The 21,244-nt window shown below is 43.2% G+C and overlaps 1 protein-coding gene across 2 annotated transcripts; it reads left to right on the top strand.

The window, feature by feature from the left end:
* Nucleotides 1-433: 433 nt before the first annotated feature.
* Nucleotides 434-20,774, top strand: LOC124005146 (GMP synthase [glutamine-hydrolyzing]-like). Of its 2 annotated transcripts, XM_046314126.1 has the most exons (12): nt 434-689; nt 3,180-3,355; nt 4,736-4,850; nt 6,112-6,209; nt 9,936-10,039; nt 10,666-10,853; nt 11,587-11,752; nt 13,106-13,257; nt 13,552-13,725; nt 14,892-14,997; nt 19,687-19,802; nt 20,430-20,774. In XM_046314126.1, exons 1-12 carry the CDS (start codon nt 663-665, stop codon nt 20,757-20,759), a joined length of 1,752 nt encoding a protein of 583 aa, XP_046170082.1. In that variant the 5' UTR covers nt 434-662; the 3' UTR covers nt 20,760-20,774. The 2 variants fall into 2 exon arrangements, with proteins under 2 accessions (XP_046170082.1, XP_046170083.1); XM_046314127.1 differs by lacking the exons at nt 19,687-19,802; nt 20,430-20,774 and adding an exon at nt 19,137-19,237 and having other exon boundaries at nt 443-689.
* The last annotated feature ends 470 nt before the right edge of the window (nt 20,775-21,244 follow it).

Genomic DNA, 21,244 nt, shown 5'->3' with positions numbered 1-21,244 from the left:
GTTCTTCTAAATGGTTTTAAACCACATTAAACCACAGATGCTATGGCTGATATATGAAGGTGCTGAGGTGTTGGGGCCTCGGAGGAACACAGAGGTGCTATTTCTGTTGAAGTTCATGGCAGGTCAACATCATGTTAAGGGGCGTTATGGGACACCCCGACTATGATTTAGGCCTAGTATCCTAGGATAACATAAATCCTTCAATTACATTGCGGACTAAACTCCATGGTGAAGGAGTTCATCATTCAGTTATTTCACCATGGAGTGGAGTTTAGTCCGCTATGTAATTACATCGCCGAACTAAATTATTCACGTGATATAGACAATTAGACATAGGGCAAATTCTTCCGCTTGTAAACTGCTGAAGCTTTTCCATAATCAACTTTTTCATTGAATTATCCAGGAGTAATTCGTCCGTAGAAGCCCACATTCCCACGCAGACAGCCATTAGTACTCACTACTCTCCGACAAGGGAGGGGAACAGTCACATGCATTGAGTGAAGTAGTTGAACAGCCACCCTAGTGAGTATTGTAGTAGGGCAGTACTCGTTAGCGCACATTGTCGTCAGCGGTCGGCGCACCAACTCCGCATCCACTTAGTCTCTGTTGCGTACGAGATCTGGAAGACCCGAGGAGGAGAGTTCATCCCGCTACAGTCATCCATGGCTCTGTGCAACGGAGAAACCAAGGTCAGTCAAACAACGGCCTGTGTGCCGCCATGGGAGCAACACAGCCAGGTTTCTTGTTCAATGTTTTGGCTGCGGTACATGGGCGCTGGGAGAGTCCCCGGTTATAGCTACGGCCTGTGTCGTGTTTTCAGCAAACTTAAGGCGCGCGTGCTCCCCCAGCCTGGGATACCTGTCCCCTCGTCTTTTAAACGTATGTTTTTGGAGTTTAAAAAATGAAAATAAATATCCAGCATACAGTGAATGTAACTTTTATGCCACTGTTGCATCTTACATTGTGTATATATTACGAGCTAGCCAGCTAGCAGAAGCCGCGTGGAATGTAGCCTAGCTGCTGCCGCACAGCTGGATATATCTGCCGCGTTGGGTATAGTGCGATATATAGTTAACCCACACTAAAGCAGAATAACTAGCAGTGCAGTTTCACATGTTCGTGGACTTTACATCACGTTTAACCCTTATAGTAATAGTTAGAGATTTTGTGTTACGACCAAATGTACATGTGTTGGGTAATTTGAAGATATATAATCGGGTTGACAGCTACCGCTAGATGGCTAACTATGACCGGTCTCCGGTCTGTCCACCCACCACCGGTTGTGCCAACTGCAACATAGGCCAACCATCGTATTATTTTCATATCCACAAGTACTCCATTTTACTTTCCCAGGAAAACGGGCCCAGTATGACAACTCGGCATCGAAGCGGTTTTATATGAAATGTTTCGGTGTTTTTATGGTGTCACTTGCGGTGTTTGATACACGAGCCTGTTGTTTTTCATTGACGGAAGCACGTAGTGTCAGAAACCACGTGGGGACCCGCTGCTCTCTTATTTCACAATTTACTTGAGTGGTGCATTTGAATGTTTTGCCCATATCTAATGCCCCAATGTAATGCATGAGAAATGTACAGTTTTGATGATAGGAATATTAAGTTTGTAAACCATAATGATGCTAAGACAATCTCCCTTGGTAACATTGACTGATCACATCAATTTATCAATGGCTGCCTTCATCACTCATGCATAAGGGGCAGGCATATAATATATATATATATTTTAACTGCAGAACAACTTGTGTAGATCTATCTAGTGTAAAGTAACGTCCATTGGCTTGTGAATCCTGGATAGAAATATCTATAGAGTCACTAGAAATCTAAAAGGGTGGATTAAAGCATCCAAGTTTGGCATCCGTGACTTCACTGTACGGTCTAGCTGGCTCCTACTGGACCTGGTCAGTCCTCTAGCTGGCCCCTACTGGACCTGATCAGTCCTCTAGCTAGCTGGCCCCTACTGGACCTGGTCAGTCCTCTAGCTGGCCCCTACTGGACCTGGTCAGTCCTCTAGCTGGCCCCTACTGGACCTTGTCAGTCCTCTAGCTGGCCCCTACTGGACCTTGTCAGTCCTCTAGCTGGCCCCTACTGGACCTTGTCAGTCCTCTAGCTGGCCCCTACTGGACCTGGTCAGTCCTCTAGCTGGCCCCTACTGGACCTTGTCAGTCCTCTAGCTGGCCCCTACTGGACCTTGTCAGTCCTCTAGCTGGCCCCTACTGGACCTGGTCAGTCCTCTAGCTGGCCCCTACTGGACCTGGTCAGTCCTCTAGCTGGCCCCTACTGGACCTGGTCAGTCCTCTAGCTGGCTCCTACTGGACCTGGTCAGTCCTCTAGCTGGCTCCTACTGGACCTGGTCAGTCCTCTAGCTGGCCCCTACTGGACCTGGTCAGTCCTCTAGCTAGCTGGCTCCTACTGGACCTGGTCAGTCCTCTAGCTGGCCCCTACTGGACCTGGTCAGTCCTCTAGCTGGCCCCTACTGGACCTGGTCAGTCCTCTAGCTGGCCCCTACTGGACCTGATTAGTCCTCTAGCTGGCCCCTACTGGACCTTGTCAGTCCTCTAGCTGGCCCCTACTGGACCTTGTCAGTCCTCTAGCTGGCCCCTGGTCAGTCCTCTAGCTGGCCACTACTGGACCTTGTCAGTCCTCTAGCTGGCCACTACTGGACCTTGTCAGTCCTCTAGCTGGCCACTACTGGACCTTGTCAGTCCTCTAGCTGGCCCCTGGTTAGGCCTCTAGCTGGCCCCTGGTTAGGCCTCTAGCATCTGTGTGACTCATGTGATCCTCATGAGGGACTGAATGAGTGTGTAATGTCTCGTCACGCGTGCCCTCTTCTCAGTACTGAGACTCGCATGTCTCAAATTGCATTATGGCCTTAACGAATCTCGTTCCTGTGAGGTTGGTGAAGTGGCGGCCATTCACCATCGCAGATGTTTTGCCTGTCTTTGAACGAGTGCAAAGGTTTTTGCAACGCTTTCTTTTGAACACCCCTTGATTCAACCACTGTTGGGGAATTTAGGCTGTTGTATCTTCATTCAAAACATCCCATGCTACCCTTGATGAGTCTATATGGTTGAAGGCTATTCCACACGTAGGCCTGTGTTATTATCCTGATTGAGTGTTCCTACGTGGTCAGGACAGTGTGTGTTTTTATTTTTCCTCCCCCAGCTGGACATCAGCAGCGTTGAGCCTCAGAATGGTTCATGTGAGGGGGCGGTGGTCATCCTGGATGCCGGGGCGCAGTACGGCAAGGTGATTGACAGGCGGGTCAGAGAGCTGTTTGTCCGCTCAGAGATCCTCCCACTAGAGACGCCAGCCTTCGCCATCAGAGAACAAGGCTTCAGGTGAGACTGACTGACAGCACACTTGCACCTGGGTGGCATTTACAAGTCAACAAACCTGGACCGAATGTTTTGAAACGAATAAGAAAAATGCATATGGTGTGGAAGAGAGAGAACCTGTCAGAACAATAACACCTAGTGTCATCATTTTTAAGATCTCTTTCTGCCCATCGTCTTTGAAGTCTGTGGAGGAACACAGTGGTCAGGACAGCCTGCGAGGGAGCCTGCAGTTCTATACAAAAGTAAAACAGTTCTATATAAAAGGAACATAGTGGTCAGGACAGCCTGAGAGGGAGCCTGCAGTTTTATATTAAAGTAAAACAGTTCTATATAAAAGGAGCACAGTGGTCAGGACAGCCTGAGAGAGTCTGTAGTTCTATACAAAAGTAAAACAGTTCTATATAAAGAAACACAGTGGTCAGGACAGCCTGAGAGGGAGCCTGAAGTTCTATATAAAGGAACACAGTGGTCAGGACAGCCTGCGAGGGAGCCTGCAGTTCTATATAAAGGAACACAGTGGTCAGGACAGCCTGAGAGGGAGCCTGCAGTTCTGTATTAAAGTAAAACAGTTCTATATAAAAGGAACACAGTGGTCAGGACAGCCTGAGAGGGAGCCTGCAGTTCTATATTAAAGTAAAACAGTTCTATATTAAAGCAACACAGTGGTCAGGACAGCCTGAGAGGGAGCCTGCGAGGGAGCCTGCAGTTCTATATTAAAGCAACACAGTGGTCAGGACAGCCTGAGAGGGAGCCTGCAGTTCTATATAAAAGCAACACAGTGGTCAGGACAGCCTGAGCGGGAGCCTGCAGTTCTATATAAAAGGAACACTGACCAGTGACTAGACTAAGCAGGTCTTTGTAAGTATGTTACATGTTTCTATATATTTTGTCTGACATTGAAGGAAGGGATGGTTCACACAGCATTCTACTGCTTAGGACAGGTCCCCATCTCTCTGCAGAGGAGTGAGACGGAGAGCTTTTTAGGAGACACTATTTTTCCATTACAGTTTGTGAGAAATCATCACTCCGTCCCTACAGAATAGATGCACCCACACATTTTTAGATTGCTTCAGTTTAAACAGACAACTGTCTGAACTATGGGCAGACTCTTTAACAGTCTCTTGTTTGTGTGTATGTTACTTGTCCTGAAAATGGCTCTCTTGAGTATGGTTACATTTTAAATCCCATTTAGCAGAGGCTTTTCTCCAAAGTGACGTAGTCATGAGTTCATATGGGTGGTCCCGGGAATCGAACCCACCACCCTGCCGTTGCAAGCACCATGCTCTACCAACTGAGCCATACAGAAATATATATATTTTTTGTCTTTGAATAATTCTCCTCCCTCGTTCTTCACTCTTTACTCCTCCCCCTTTTTCTCTCCAGAGCCATCATCATCTCTGGCGGTCCGAACTCTGTGTACGCTGAGGATGCCCCCTGGTTTGACCCTGCCATATTCGCCATAGGAAAGCCTGTCCTGGGTATCTGCTATGGAATGCAGGTAGGAGGGCCCTGAGAAATACACACACAGGGCCTTTGGGGAGTGTTGAGACCCATTGACTTTTTAGGTTACAGGCTTATTCTAAATATTTGTTTCGTCCTCAATCTACCCAAAATACCTCAATTACAGCAAAAACTTTATTTTTAATTTTTTAGAAATGTTTGCTAATTTATTTCAAATAAAAAAAATGGAAATATTAAATGTACATAAGTATTCAGACCCTTTACTCAGTACTGTGTTGAAAAAGCTTTGTCAGTGATTACAGCATCAAGTCTTCTTGGGTATGATGCTTCAAGCTTGGCACACCTGTATTTGGGGAGTTTCTCCCATTATTCTCTGCAGATCCTCTCAAGCTCTATCAGGTTGGATAGGGAGTATTGCTGCACAGCTATTTTCTGGTCTCCAGAGATGTTTGATCAGGGTCAAATCCGGGCTCTGGCTGGGCCACTCAAGGACATTCAGAGACTTGTCCCGACGCAACTCCTGCGTTGTCTTGGCTGTGTGCTTGGGGTCATTGTCCTGTTGGCAGGTGAACCTTCACCCCAGTCTGAGGTCCTGAGGGCTCTGGAGCAGGTTTTCATCAAGGATCTCTCTGTACTTTACTCCATTCATCTTTCCCTCGATCCTGACTAGTCTCGAAATCCCTGCTGCTGAAAAACATCCCCACAGCATGATGCTGCTGCCACCATGCTTCACCGTAGGGATGGTGCCAGGTTTCCTCCAGACGTGACGCTTGGCATTCTGGCCAAAGATTTATCTTGGTTATAATGGGTTATTGTGTGTAGATTGATCTGTCATGGGGTATTGGGTGTAGATTGATCTTTGTCATAATGGGGTATTGTGTGTAGATTGATCTTTGTCATTATGGGGTATTGGGTGTAGATTGATCTTTTTCATAATGGGGTATTGTGTGTAGATTGATCTTTGTCATTATGGGGTATTGGGTGTAGATTGATCTTTGTCATTATGGGGTATTGGGCGTAGAAGATGTAGAAAAAGTAATGGGGTCTGTATACTTTCCCGAAGGCACTGTACATGAAACCCCAGCCCAAAACCCCTTAGCATAAAACTCCGGGTTCATGATTTCACCACCTACAGTCAATAACGGTTTGTCTAGACAGATCAATTGATAAAATAAAAAACCCACTAAGAATCACTTTCTTATGATCACATACACATTGAAATGACATCTTTCAATCAATCAATCAATAAAAATAAATGCATATTTGAAGAGTCTAATGATCAATTGTCCTCTCCCCAGATGATGAATAAGGTTTTTGGAGGGACAGTACACAGGAAGAGTGTGAGAGAGGATGGAGTGTTCAACATCGGACTGGACAACACCTGCTCTCTCTTCAGGTGGGTTAAGAAGAACTAAAGCTTCTTTAAGAGTAGGCAGCTCGAAAAGAGTTTCACCAGAACCACTCGGAGTCGAGAGGTGACAGGGTAGGCTATTTCAAGAACAAGTGTTTTTTTTTTCTCCCTCCATTGGTTTGGCCCAGAGCCATGTGTTTGACCCCAACTGGACCAACAGTCACATCGTTTCCCTGGCCGTCACACAAACACTCCAAAATAAGAAAACCACAGTCCTCCCTCTCTCAGACATTACACACAGTTGGACACAAAGCACATTGAGTTCCAAAGTGATTCTTAACAGCTTCTACCCTCAAGCTATAAGACTCCTGAACAGCTAATCAAATGGCCACCTGATCCTTTAGCATTGACCCCCTGTTCGGGCTACTCTCTGTTTATTATCTATGCTTAGTCACTTTACCTCTACCTACATGTTTGTTTGACTATCATTGACTCTGTACCGTAACACCCTGTATATTGCCTCCACATTGACTCTGTACTGATACCCCCTGTATATAGCCTCCACATTGACTCTGTACTGATACCCCCTGTATATAGCCTCCACATTGACTCTGTACTGATACCCCCTGTATATAGCCTCCACATTGAGTCTGTACCATAACACCCTGTATATAGCCTCCACATTGACTCTGTACCATAACACCCTGTATATAGCCTCCACATTGACTCTGTACCATAACACCCTGTATATAGCCTCCACATTGACTCTGTACCATAACACCCTGTATATAGCCTCCACATTGACTCTGTACTGATACATTTACATTACATTTTACATTTAAGTCATTTAGCAGACGCTCTTATCCAGAGCCCCTGTATATAGCCTCCACATTGACTCTGTACCGTAACACCCTGTATATAGCCTCCACATTGACTCTGTACCGTAACACCCTGTATATAGCCTCCACATTGACTCTGTACCGTAACACCCTGTATATAGCCTCCACATTGACTCTGTACCGTAACACCCTGTATATAGCCTCCACATTGACTCTGTACCGTAACACCCTGTATATAGCCTCCACATTGACTCTGTACCGTAACACCCTGTATATAGCCTCCACATTGACTCTGTACCGTAACACCCTGTATATAGCCTCCACATTGACTCTGTACCGTAACACCCTGTATATAGCCTCCACATTGACTCTGTACCGTAACACCCTGTATATAGCCTCCACATTGACTCTGTACCGTAACACCCTGTATATAGCCTCCACATTGACTCTGTACCGTAACACCCTGTATATAGCCTCCACATTGACTCTGTACCGTAACACCCTGTATATAGCCTCCACATTGACTCTGTACCGTAACACCCTGTATATAGCCTCCACATTGACTCTGTACCGTAACACCCTGTATATAGCCTCCACATTGACTCTGTACCGTAACACCCTGTATATAGCCTCCACATTGACTCTGTACCGTAACACCCTGTATATAGCCTCCACATTGACTCTGTACCGTAACACCCTGTATATAGCCTCCACATTGACTCTGTACCGTAACACCCTGTATATAGCCTCCACATTGACTCTGTACCGTAACACCCTGTATATAGCCTCCACATTGACTCTGTACCGTAACACCCTGTATATAGCCTCCACATTGACTCTGTACCGTAACACCCTGTATATAGCCTCCACATTGACTCTGTACCGTAACACCCTGTATATAGCCTCCACATTGACTCTGTACCGTAACACCCTGTATATAGCCTCCACATTGACTCTGTACCGTAACACCCTGTATATAGCCTCCACATTGACTCTGTACCGTAACACCCTGTATATAGCCTCCACATTGACTCTGTACCGTAACACCCTGTATATAGCCTCCACATTGACTCTGTACCGTAACACCCTGTATATAGCCTCCACATTGACTCTGTACCGTAACACCCTGTATATAGCCTCCACATTGACTCTGTACCGTAACACCCTGTATATAGCCTCCACATTGACTCTGTACCGTAACACCCTGTATATAGCCTCCACATTGACTCTGTACCGTAACACCCTGTATATAGCCTCCACATTGACTCTGTACCGTAACACCCTGTATATAGCCTCCACATTGACTCTGTACCGTAACACCCTGTATATAGCCTCCACATTGACTCTGTACCGTAACACCCTGTATATAGCCTCCACATTGACTCTGTACCGTAACACCCTGTATATAGCCTCCACATTGACTCTGTACCGTAACACCCTGTATATAGCCTCCACATTGACTCTGTACCGTAACACCCTGTATATAGCCTCCACATTGACTCTGTACCGTAACACCCTGTATATAGCCTCCACATTGACTCTGTACCGTAACACCCTGTATATAGCCTCCACATTGACTCTGTACCGTAACACCCTGTATATAGCCTCCACATTGACTCTGTACCGTAACACCCTGTATATAGCCTCCACATTGACTCTGTACCGTAACACCCTGTATATAGCCTCCACATTGACTCTGTACCGTAACACCCTGTATATAGCCTCCACATTGACTCTGTACCGTAACACCCTGTATATAGCCTCCACATTGACTCTGTACCGTAACACCCTGTATATAGCCTCCACATTGACTCTGTACCGTAACACCCTGTATATAGCCTCCACATTGACTCTGTACCGTAACACCCTGTATATAGCCTCCACATTGACTCTGTACCGTAACACCCTGTATATAGCCTCCACATTGACTCTGTACCGTAACACCCTGTATATAGCCTCCACATTGACTCTGTACCGTAACACCCTGTATATAGCCTCCACATTGACTCTGTACCGTAACACCCTGTATATAGCCTCCACATTGACTCTGTACTGTAACACCCTGTATATAGCCTCCACATTGACTCTGTACCGTAATACCCTGTATATAGCCTCTACTGTAATTATGTTGTTGCTTTTTAATTTTTACTTCAGTTTAGTTTACTTTCTTAACCAACAATGCAATTAAGAACTTTTAAGTAAGCATTTCACTGTAAGGTCTACTACACCTGTTGTATTCAGCATTTCACTGTAAGGTCTACTACACCTGTTGTATTCAGCATTTCACTGTAAGGTCTACTACACCTGTTGTATTAGGCATTTCACTGTAAGGTCTACTACACCTGTTGTATTCAGCATTTCACTGTAAGGTCTACTACACCTGTTGTATTCAGCATTTCACTGTAAGGTCTACTACACCTGTTGTATTCAGCATTTCACTGTAAGGTCTACTACACCTGTTGTATTCGGCATTTCACTGTAAGGTCTACTACACCTGTTGTATTCGGCATTTCACTGTAAGGTCTACTACACCTGTTGTATTCGGCATTTCACTGTAAGGTCTACTACACCTGTTGTATTCAGCATTTCACTGTAAGGTCTACTACACCTGTTGTATTCGGCATTTCACTGTAAGGTCTACTACACCTGTTGTATTCGGCATTTCACTGTAAGGTCTACTACACCTGTTGTATTCGGCATTTCACTGTAAGGTCTACTACACCTGTTGTATTCCGCATTTCACTGTAAGGTCTACTACACCTGTTGTATTCGGCATTTCACTGTAAGGTCTACTACACCTGTTGTATTAGGCATTTCACTTTAAGGTGTTGTAGTCAGTGCACATTACTGTAAGGTCTACACCTGTTGTTTCATTGTGTGAGTGTACTTCCTGTCTGACCTTTGACTCTGTCTGTGACCTGATTGTTGTCAGGGGCCTGCAGAAAGAGGAGCCGGTGCTGTTGACTCATGGGGACAGTGTGGACAAGGTGGCCGATGGCTTCAAGGTGGTGGCTCAGTCAGGGAGCATCATTGCAGGTATGCATTCTGGCAAAGGATCCTGGGCCTGGAGAAAAATGTATATTTAGACTAATTTAGTCTACCACCATACGTCCCTAATTTAGTCTACCACCATACGTCCCTAATTTAGTCTACGGCCATACGTCCCTAATTTAGTCTACGGCCATACTTCCCTAATTTAGTCTACGGCCATACTTCCCTAATTTAGTCTACGGCCATACTTCCCTAATTTAGTCTACGGCCATACTTCCCTAATTTAGTCTACGGCCATACTTCCCTAATTTAGTCTACGGCCATACTTCCCTAATTTAGTCTACGGCCATACTTCCCTAATTTAGTCTACCGCCATACTTCCCTAATTTAGTCTATGACCATACTTCCCTAATTTAGTCTATGACCATACTTCCCTAATTTAGTCTATGACCATACTTCCCTAATTTAGTCTATGACCATACTTCCCTAATTTAGTCTATGACCATACTTCCCTAATTTAGTCTACGGCCATACTTCCCTAATTTAGTAAATTCCACAATATGATCATGAAGATCTTTGGCCCTCAATGCTCTTCTTTCCTCCCCCTTGTCTTTGACCGTTCCGAACCCTTCCACTGCCCCCCCCCCCCCGCTCCGTTTGTTCTCTGACAGGTATTGCCAACGAGCAGAAGAAACTGTACGGGACCCAGTTTCACCCGGAAGTGGACCTGACAGAGCGGGGCACAGAGATATTGCGTAACTTCCTGTTTGAAACAGGGCACTCCAACTTCACCGTCCAGAACCGCCAGCAGTCCTGCATCACAGAGATCCAGGAGAAAGTTGGCAAGTCCAAAGTACTGGTGAGGAATCTGCAGTACGGTTAGATGCAGTATGTGGGTACAGTATATGCGCCATAGTATAGAACATAGAGACCCTGGGAGGGGGAGGGCGTATCTACGTTCATCTGAGCTATGAAACACTAAACTAGACGGGGATATTGAACTGTGTTCTCTGCTGAACAGATGTGATCGACTCTCTGCTCCCAGAAAGTGGGTTGTCCCTCCAGAGAGAAGAAGATAATGGAAGGGGGAGAGAAACAGGGACTCTCTGCTCCCAGAAAGTGGGTTGTCCCTCCAGAGAGAAGAAGATAATGGAAGGGGGAGAGAAACAGGGACTCTCTGCTCCCAGAAAGTGGGTTGTCCATCCAGAGAGAAGAAGATAATGGAAGGGGGAGAGAAACAGGGACTCTCTGCTCCCAGAAAGTGGGTTGTCCCTCCAGAGAGAAGAAGATAATGGAAGGGGGAAAGAAACAGGGACTCTCTGCTCCCAGAAAGTGGGTTGTCCCTCCAGAGAGAAGAAGATAATGGAAGGGGGAGAGAAACAGGGACTCTCTGCTCCCAGAAAGTGGGTTGTCCCTCCAGAGAGAAGAATATAATGGAAGGGGGAGAGAAACAGGGACTCTCTGCTCCCAGAAAGTGGGTTGTCCATCCAGAGAGAAGAAGATAATGGAAGGGGGAGAGAAACAGGGACTCTGTGTGTTGAAGTCATTCTAGTTCTGTTGATTGACATGTCTGGTCCAAATGTCGTCCCCAGGTTCTGCTGAGTGGAGGGGTGGACTCCACCGTGTGCACGGCCCTGCTGAACAAAGCTCTGAACAAGGAGCAGGTGATCGCGGTGCACATCGACAATGGCTTCATGAGGAAACGAGAGAGCCAGAGCGTTGAGGAGGCCCTCACCAAACTGGGCATCAACCTCAAAGGTGAGAGGTCAAGTTAGGCGTCAACCTCAAAGGTGAGAGGTCAAGCCAAGCTGGTGTCCTACACATGTCCAGAATGGACTCAAATGTAGCATTGTGGAATGTAGTGTGTGTGTGTGTGTGTGTGTGTGTGTGTGTGTGTGTGTGTGTATATATATCTATAGATATAGATATAGATATAGATATATAAAAATTACACTCATAAAATTTTTATATATATATATGAGTGTGATTTTTATATATATATATATATATATATATATATATATATATATTTTACGAGTGATTTTTTTATCTATATATATATATATCACACTCATAAAAGAATATAGAGATTTCAAATGTTATATTAGTGGCTATGTGTTGTAACGATGTGCAAGTAGTTGAAGCAAAGGTAAAATACGTTTTCAGAGTGAATATAAGTTGGATTTACAATGCTGGTGTTCCACTGGTTGCCCTTTTGTCATGGCAACGGGCCACACATCTTACTGCTGTGACTTTACAATGCTCGTGTTCCACTGGTTGCCCTTTTGTCATGGCAACGGGCCACACATCTTACTGCTGTGACTTTACAATGCTCGTGTTCCACTGGTTGCCCTTTTGTCATGGCAACGGGCCACACATCTTACTGCTGTGACTTTACAATGCTCGTGTTCCACTGGTTGCCCTTTTGTCATGGCAACGGGCCACACATCTTACTGCTGTGACTTTACAATGCTGGTGTTCCACTGGTTGCCCTTTTGTCATGGCAACGGGCCACACATCTTGCTGCTGTGACTTTACAATGCTGGTGTTCCACTGGTTGCCCTTTTGTCATGGCAATGGGGGCCACACATCTTACTGCTGTGACTTTACAATGCTCGTGTTCCACTGGTTGCCCTTTTGTCATGGCAACGGGCCACACGTCTTCCTGCTGTGACTTTACAATGCTGGTGTTCCACTGGTTGCCCTTTTGTCATGGCAACGGGCCACACATCTTGCTGCTGTGACTTTACAATGCTGGTGTTCCACTGGTTGCCCTTTTGTCATGGCAACGGGGGCCACACATCTTACTGCTGTGACTTTACAATGCTGGTGTTCCACTGGTTGCCCTTTTGTCATGGCAACGGGGGCCACACATCTTGCTGCTGTGACTTTACAATGCTGGTGTTCCACTGGTTGCCCTTTTGTCATGGCAACGGGGGCCACACATCTTACTGCTGTGACTTTACAATGCTGGTGTTCCACTGGTTGCCCTTTTGTCATGGCAACGGGCCACACTTCTTACTGCTGTATTTCACCTAACCGATATGGGACTTTAACAACGTTTGATTTGGTTTCAAATTCTTTGTGTGTCTGTGTGATCTCCCTCTCTAGTGGTGAACGCAGCACACACTTTCTATAACGGTACGACGACCCTGCCCATCTCCGACGAAGACCGGACGCCACGGAAACGCATCAGCAAGACCCTCAACATGACCACCAACCCTGAGGAGAAGAGGAAGATCATCGGAGACACCTTCGTTAAGGTACTGCCTTGTCTGTTATCTGTTGAAGATGACGAAGGTTAGAGGATTCTAATATGCAGCAACAATGCATCAGCTATGGTAGTTATAGCAACGGTGCTGGTAATTAGAAACTGCGCTGGTACCATGAATCTGTTTATTTTCAAATAACTTCCACATGAATCATAACGTGTCCTAACCTTTATCTTCAACCTCGTCTGTTGTCTGTATATGTTGGTTGTCTGTCTGTCCCTCTTAAAAAAAAAAAAAATCAAGACTTTTGAATGGACTTCCTTTGTGTGTGATTGGCGTCTGTAGGTGGCCAATGAGGTGATAGGGGAGATGAACCTGAAGCCGGAGGAGGTGTTCCTAGCCCAGGGCACCCTGAGGCCAGACCTCATAGAGAGTGCTTCTCACCTCGCCAGCGGCAAGGCAGAGGTCATCAAAACACACCACAACGACACAGAGCTCATCCGCAAGCTCAGAGACGAGGTACACACACACACACACACACACACACACACACACACACACACACACACACACACACACTGTAACAAACTTCCAACACAATTTTGTTGGAGCACCTCTGGCTCTTCTGTTTGTCCCAGAGGTGTCCCAAGTCGAGTCCCAAGTCGAACTGGTTGAGTCAAGTTAAAGTCTATAAGCAAGTCGAGTCTCAAGTTAAAAAGAAATCCATCTAAACAGACAATGACTTTTTCCAACCTCAAATCTTTGTCTATTTATTGAGGCTACCAGACAGCCATTTTCATTATTCTGTCTACAACACATGATTTATGTAATAATACATTTTAACACATTTCAAATAATAATAATAATAATATATGCCATTTAGCAGACGCTTTTATCCAAAGCGACTTACAGTCATGTGTGCATACATTCTACGTATGGGTGGTCCCGGGGATCGAACCCACTACCCTGGCGTTACAAGCGCCATGCTCTACCAACTGAGCTACAGAAGGACCACATGCTTCACAAACGATGTTGACATACCAAAAGACCAGATGAGGCATAAGGACAGTGTTTAAATCTTAAGAAGTTTGACGCTATGCTAGTAATTGTTTCTTAATGCCTCATTGCTGGTGAGCTTGCAAAGTAAATGGTTCATATTTGTGATTCCTAATTGTTATTGTTTTGGAGCGGCGTGTTTTATTTATTATGACAATCCTCTCTCCCTAAAAAAAATGTGACTTTCGTGCTTCGCCCGATCCTATATCTATTCAGCAATCTGTACGTTTGCTCAGTGGTTTTCAGACTTTAGTCCCACAACCCTTAAAAAGGAGTGGTTCAAAGCTTGCGACCCACCCCTCCTCCCCCCACCCTGCGACCCCCACCCCCCCTAGACCTCACTGTGCTAGCTCACCTGCTTGGTCTAGTGTGCGTTTCACTAGGCAATCAATTTTTTTCTTGCAAGTGCGATTCTGTCTCTGGCAGCGTGGAGAGAAATCCACGGATGCTCGGTGACACAAAATGAGTGACATTACATTCCAAAACCTGGCCAGATAATTAAGTCATGAGTCTCGAAGTCGAGTCAGACGTTATTTTATTTCTTATTTTAAGTCTAGTCTCAAGTCATGAATGTTGTGACTCGAGTCCACACCTCAGGTCTGAGCTGTCTCCTCTCTCACTCCCTCCAGGGAAAAGTCATTGAGCCGCTGAAGGACTTCCATAAGGATGAGGTTCGGGCACTGGGCAGAGAACTGGGACTGCCAGAGGGCATAGTCTGTCGACACCCTTTCCCTGGTCAGTACCCCACCGTACACACAGGACAGAACCTTATCTATAGTTATGGAACATTTAGAACCAACACAGGACAGAACCTTATCTATAGTCATGGAACATTTAGAACCAACACAGGACAGAACCTTATATATAGTCATGGAACATTTAGAACCAACACAGGACAGAATGTTATATATAGTCATGGAACATTTAGAACCAACACAGGACAGAACCTTATCTATAGTCATGGAACATTTAGAACCAACACAGGACAGAACCTTATCTATAGTCATGGAACATTTAGAACCAACACAGGACAGAATGTTATATGTAAGTCGCTCTGGATAAGAGCGTCTGCTAAATGACTTAAATGTAAATGTAAATGTAGTCATGGAACATTTAGAACCAACACAGGACAGAATGTTATATATAGTCATGGAACATTTAGAACCAACACAGAATAGAATGTTATATATAGTCATGGAACATTTAGAACCAACACAGGACAGAATGTTATATATAGTCATGGAACATTTAGAACCAACACAGGACAGAATGTTATATATAGTCATGGAACATTTAGAACCAACACAGGACAGAATGTTATATATAGTCATGGAACATTTAGAACCAACACAGGACAGAATGTTATATATAGTCATGGAACATTTAGAACCAACACAGGACAGAATGTTATATATAGTCATGGAACATTTAGAACCAACACAGGACAGAATGTTATATATAGTCATGGAACATTTAGAACCAACACAGGACAGAATGTTATATATAGTCATGGAACATTTAGAACCAACACAGGACAGAATGTTATATATAGTCATGGAACATTTAGAACCAACACAGGACATGGAACATTTAGAACCAACACAGGACAGAATGTTATATATAGTCATGGAACATTTAGAACCAACACAGGACAGAATGTTATATATAGTCATGGAACATTTAGAACCAACACAGAATAGAATGTTATATATAGTCATGGAACATTTAGAACCAACACAGAATAGAATGTTATATATAGTCATGGAACATTTAGAACCAACACAGAACATGGAACATTTAGAACCAACAGAATAGAATGTTATATATAGTCATGGAACATTTAGAACCAACACAGAATAGAATGTTATATATAGTCATGGAACATTTAGAACCAACACAGAATAGAATGTTATATATAGTCATGGAACATTTAGAACCAACACAGAATAGAATGTTATATATAGTCATGGAACATTTAGAACCAACACAGAATAGAATGTTATATATAGTCATGGAACATTTAGAACCAACACAGAATAGAATGTTATATATAGTCATGGAACATTTAGAACCAACACAGGACAGAATGTTATATATAGTCATGGAACATTTAGAACCAACACAGAATAGAATGTTATATATAGTCATGGAACATTTAGAACCAACACAGAATAGAATGTTATATATAGTCATGGAACATTTAGAACCAACACAGGACAGAATGTTATATATAGTCATGGAACATTTAGAACCAACACAGAATAGAATGTTATATATAGTCATGGAACATTTAGAACCAACACAGAATAGAATGTTATATATAGTCATGGAACATTTAGAACCAACACAGAATAGAACCAACACAGAATAGAATGTTATATATAGTCATGGAACATTTAGAACCAACACAGAATAGAATGTTATATATAGTCATGGAACATTTAGAACCAACACAGAATAGAATGTTATATATAGTCATGGAACATTTAGAACCAACACAGAATAGAATGTTATATATAGTCATGGAACATTTAGAACCAACACAGAATAGAATGTTATATATAGTCATGGAACATTTAGAACCAACACAGGACAGAATGTTATATATAGTCATGGAACATTTAGAACCAACACAGAATAGAATGTTATATATAGTCATGGAACATTTAGAACCAACACAGAATAGAATGTTATATATAGTCATGGAACATTTAGAACCAACACAGAATAGAATGTTATATATAGTCATGGAACATTTAGAACCAACACAGAATAGAATGTTATATATAGTCATGGAACATTTAGAACCAACACAGGACAGAATGTTATATATAGTCATGGAACATTTAGAACCAACACAGAATAGAATGTTATATATAGTCATGGAACATTTAGAACCAACACAGGACAGAATGTTATATATAGTCATGGAACATTTAGAACCAACACAGAATAGAATGTTATATATAGTCATGGAACATTTAGAACCAACACAGGACAGAATGTTATATATAGTCATGGAACATTTAGAACCAACACAGAATAGAATGTTATATATAGTCATGGAACATTTAGAACCAACACAGGACAGAATGTTATATATAGTCATGGAACATTTAGAACCAACACAGGACAGAATGTTATATATAGTCATGGAACATTTAGAACCAACACAGGACAGAATGTTATATATAGTCATGGAACATTTAGAACCAACACAGGACAGAATGTTATATATAGTCATGGAACATTTAGAACCAACACAGGACAGAATGTTATATATAGTCATGGAACATTTAGAACCAACACAGAATAGAATGTTATATATAGTCATGGAACATTTAGAACCAACACAGAATAGAATGTTATATATAGTCATGGAACATTTAGAACCAACACAGGACAGAATGTTATATATAGTCATGGAACATTTAGAACCAACACAGGACAGAATGTTATATATAGTCATGGAACATTTAGAACCAACACAGGACAGAATGTTATATATAGTCATGGAACATTTAGAACCAACACAGGACAGAATGTTATATATAGTCATGGAACATTTAGAACCAACACAGGACAGAATGTTATATATAGTCAGGAACATTTAGAACCAACACAGGACAGAATGTTATATATAGTCATGGAACATTTAGAACCAACACAGGACAGAATGTTATATATAGTCATGGAACATTTAGAACCAACACAGAATAGAATGTTATATATAGTCATGGAACATTTAGAACCAACACAGGACAGAATGTTATATATAGTCATGGAACATTTAGAACGAACACAGGACAGAATGTTATATATAGTCATGGAACATTTAGAACCAACACAGGACAGAATGTTATATATAGTCATGGAACATTTAGAACCAACACAGGACAGAATGTTATATATAGTCATGGAACATTTAGAACCAACACAGAATAGAATGTTATATATAGTCATGGAACATTTAGAACCAACACAGAATAGAATGTTATATATAGTCATGGAACATTTAGAACCAACACAGGACAGAATGTTATATATAGTCATGGAACATTTAGAACCAACACAGGACAGAACCTGTTAACATTTAGAACCAACACAGGACAGAATGTTATATAGTCATGGAACATTTAGAACCAACACAGGACAGAATGTTATATATAGTCATGGAACATTTAGAACCAACACAGAATAGAATGTTATATATAGTCATGGAACATTTAGAACCAACACAGGACAGAATGTTATATATAGTCATGGAACATTTAGAACCAACACAGAATAGAATGTTATATATAGTCATGGAACATTTAGAACCAACACAGAATAGAATGTTATATATAGTCATGGAACATTTAGAACCAACACAGAATAGAATGTTATATATAGTCATGGAACATTTAGAACCAACACAGGACAGAATGTTATATATAGTCATGGAACATTTAGAACCAACACAGGACAGAATGTTATATATAGTCATGGAACATTTAGAACCAACACAGAATAGAATGTTATATATAGTCATGGAACATTTAGAACCAACACAGAATAGAATGTTATATATAGTCATGGAACATTTAGAACCAACACAGGACAGAATGTTATATATAGTCATGGAACATTTAGAACCAACACAGAATAGAATGTTATATATAGTCATGGAACATTTAGAACCAACACAGAATAGAATGTTATATATAGTCATGGAACATTTAGAACCAACACAGGACAGAATGTTATATATAGTCATGGAACATTTAGAACCAACACAGGACAGAATGTTATATATAGTCATGGAACATTAAGAACCAACATGGAGAATAGCAGAAGTATGGCTGTGATGTTAACCTCATCCTCTCCTGTAGGTCCTGGCCTGGCCATCAGAGTGATCTGTGATGTTAACCTCATCCTCTCCTGTAGGTCCTGGCCTGGCCATCAGAGTGATCTGTGATGTTAACCTCATCCTCTCCTGTAGGTCCTGGCCTGGCCATCAGAGTGATCTGTGATGTTAACCTCATCCTCTCCTGTAGGTCCTGGCCTGGCCATCAGAGTGATCTGTGATGTTAACCTCATCCTCTCCTGTAGGTCCTGGCCTGGCCATCAGAGTGATCTGTGATGTTAACCTCATCCTCTCCTGTAGGTCCTGGCCTGGCCATCAGAGTGATCTGTGATGTTAACCTCATCCTCTCCTGTAGGTCCTGGCCTGGCCATCAGAGTGATCTGTGATGTTAACCTCATCCTCTCCTGTAGGTCCTGGCCTGGCCATCAGAGTGATCTGTGATGTTAACCTCATCCTCTCCTGTAGGTCCTGGCCTGGCCATCAGAGTGATCTGTGATGTTAACCTCATCCTCTCCTGTAGGTCCTGGCCTGGCCATCAGAGTGATCTGTGATGTTAACCTCATCCTCTCCTGTAGGTCCTGGCCTGGCCATCAGAGTGATCTGTGCAGACGAGCCCTACATCTGTAAGGACTTTGCTGAGACCAACAACATCCTCAAGATCATCACAGACTTCTCCGCCATGGTCAAAAAGGTCAGAGAGCAGAGCACCACTAGTCTATGACAGGAACTTGATGGTAATAACAGAGTTGGTCTCAATTCCATTTCAATTTGAACCAACTTCATTGGACATACAATGCTGTTCTGTATCATCACTCATTCATATCTTATGTACATATTCTTTATCCCTTTACACTTGTGTGTATAAGGTAGTTGTTGTGGAATTGTTAGGTTAGATTACTCGTTGGTTATCACTGCATTGTCGGAACTAGAAGCACAAGCATTTCGCTACACTCGCATTAACATCTGCTAACCATGTGCATATGACCATTAACATCTGCTAACCATGTGCATATGACCATTAACATCTGCTAACCATGTGTATATGACCAATAACATCTGCTAACCATGTGTATATGACCAATAACATCTGCTAACCATGTGTATGTGACCAATAACATCTGCTAACCATGTGTATGTGACCAATAAACATCTGTTAACCATGTGTATGTGACAAATACATTTGATTTGAATTCTAGAATGGGGTTGTAGATGGAATTGACCCCAACTGACCTTCTTTATGCAACAACATGGTGATAACTTACTCTAGTAATGTCAGACTAGCTAATAATAATACTCATAACTTACCCTGTGCCTCCAGCCCCACACGTTGTTGCAGAGAGTGAAGTCGTGTATATCAGACGAGGAGGAGGAGAAACTCCTGCAGATCACCAGTCTTCATTCACTCAATGCCTTCCTGCTGCCAATCAAGACCGTGGGAGTCCAGGTAACGCACTTTATACAGTGTTCTCTCACACTCAGCACTGCTCGGCCACGAGGCTGCTCTGTCTGTCTGAATGTGACCTCTGACCTCTGTAAATGTACGGGTGGTATCCGGAAAATTGATCCCACTATCCTGTCCGTTGCAAGAGCCATGCTCTATCAAGTGAGTGGTGGAGGACCACTGGTCAAATCAAATGTATTTATATAGCCCTTCGTACATCAGCTGATATCTCAAAGTGCTGTAGAGAAACCCAGCCTAAAACCTCAAGCAGTGAACAATGCAGGTGTAGAAGCACGGTGGCTGGAAAAACTCCCTAGAAAAGCCAAAACCTAGGAAGAACCCTTAGAGAGGAACCAGGCTATGTGGGGTGGCCAGTCCTCTTCAGGCTGTACCGGGTGGAGATTATAACAGAACATGGCCAAGATGTTCAAATGTTCATAAATGACCAGCATGGTCGAATAATTATAAGGCAGAACAGTAGAAACTGGAGCAGCAGCACGGCCAGGTGGACTGGGGACAGCAAGGAGTCATCATGTCAGGTAGTCCTGGGGCACGGTCCTAGGGCTCAGGTCCTCCGAGAGAGAGAAAGAAAGAGAGAAGGAGAGAATTAGAGAACGCACACTTAGATTCACACAGGACACCGAATAGGACAGGAGAAGTACTCTAGATATAACAAACTGACCCTAGCCCCC

Source organism: Oncorhynchus gorbuscha, linkage group LG19, assembly GCF_021184085.1.
Source record: "Oncorhynchus gorbuscha isolate QuinsamMale2020 ecotype Even-year linkage group LG19, OgorEven_v1.0, whole genome shotgun sequence".
Taxonomy (NCBI): domain Eukaryota; kingdom Metazoa; phylum Chordata; class Actinopteri; order Salmoniformes; family Salmonidae; genus Oncorhynchus; species Oncorhynchus gorbuscha.
Note: the sequence above shows the minus strand (reverse complement) of the source record. Positions and strands in the feature narration are given on the sequence as shown.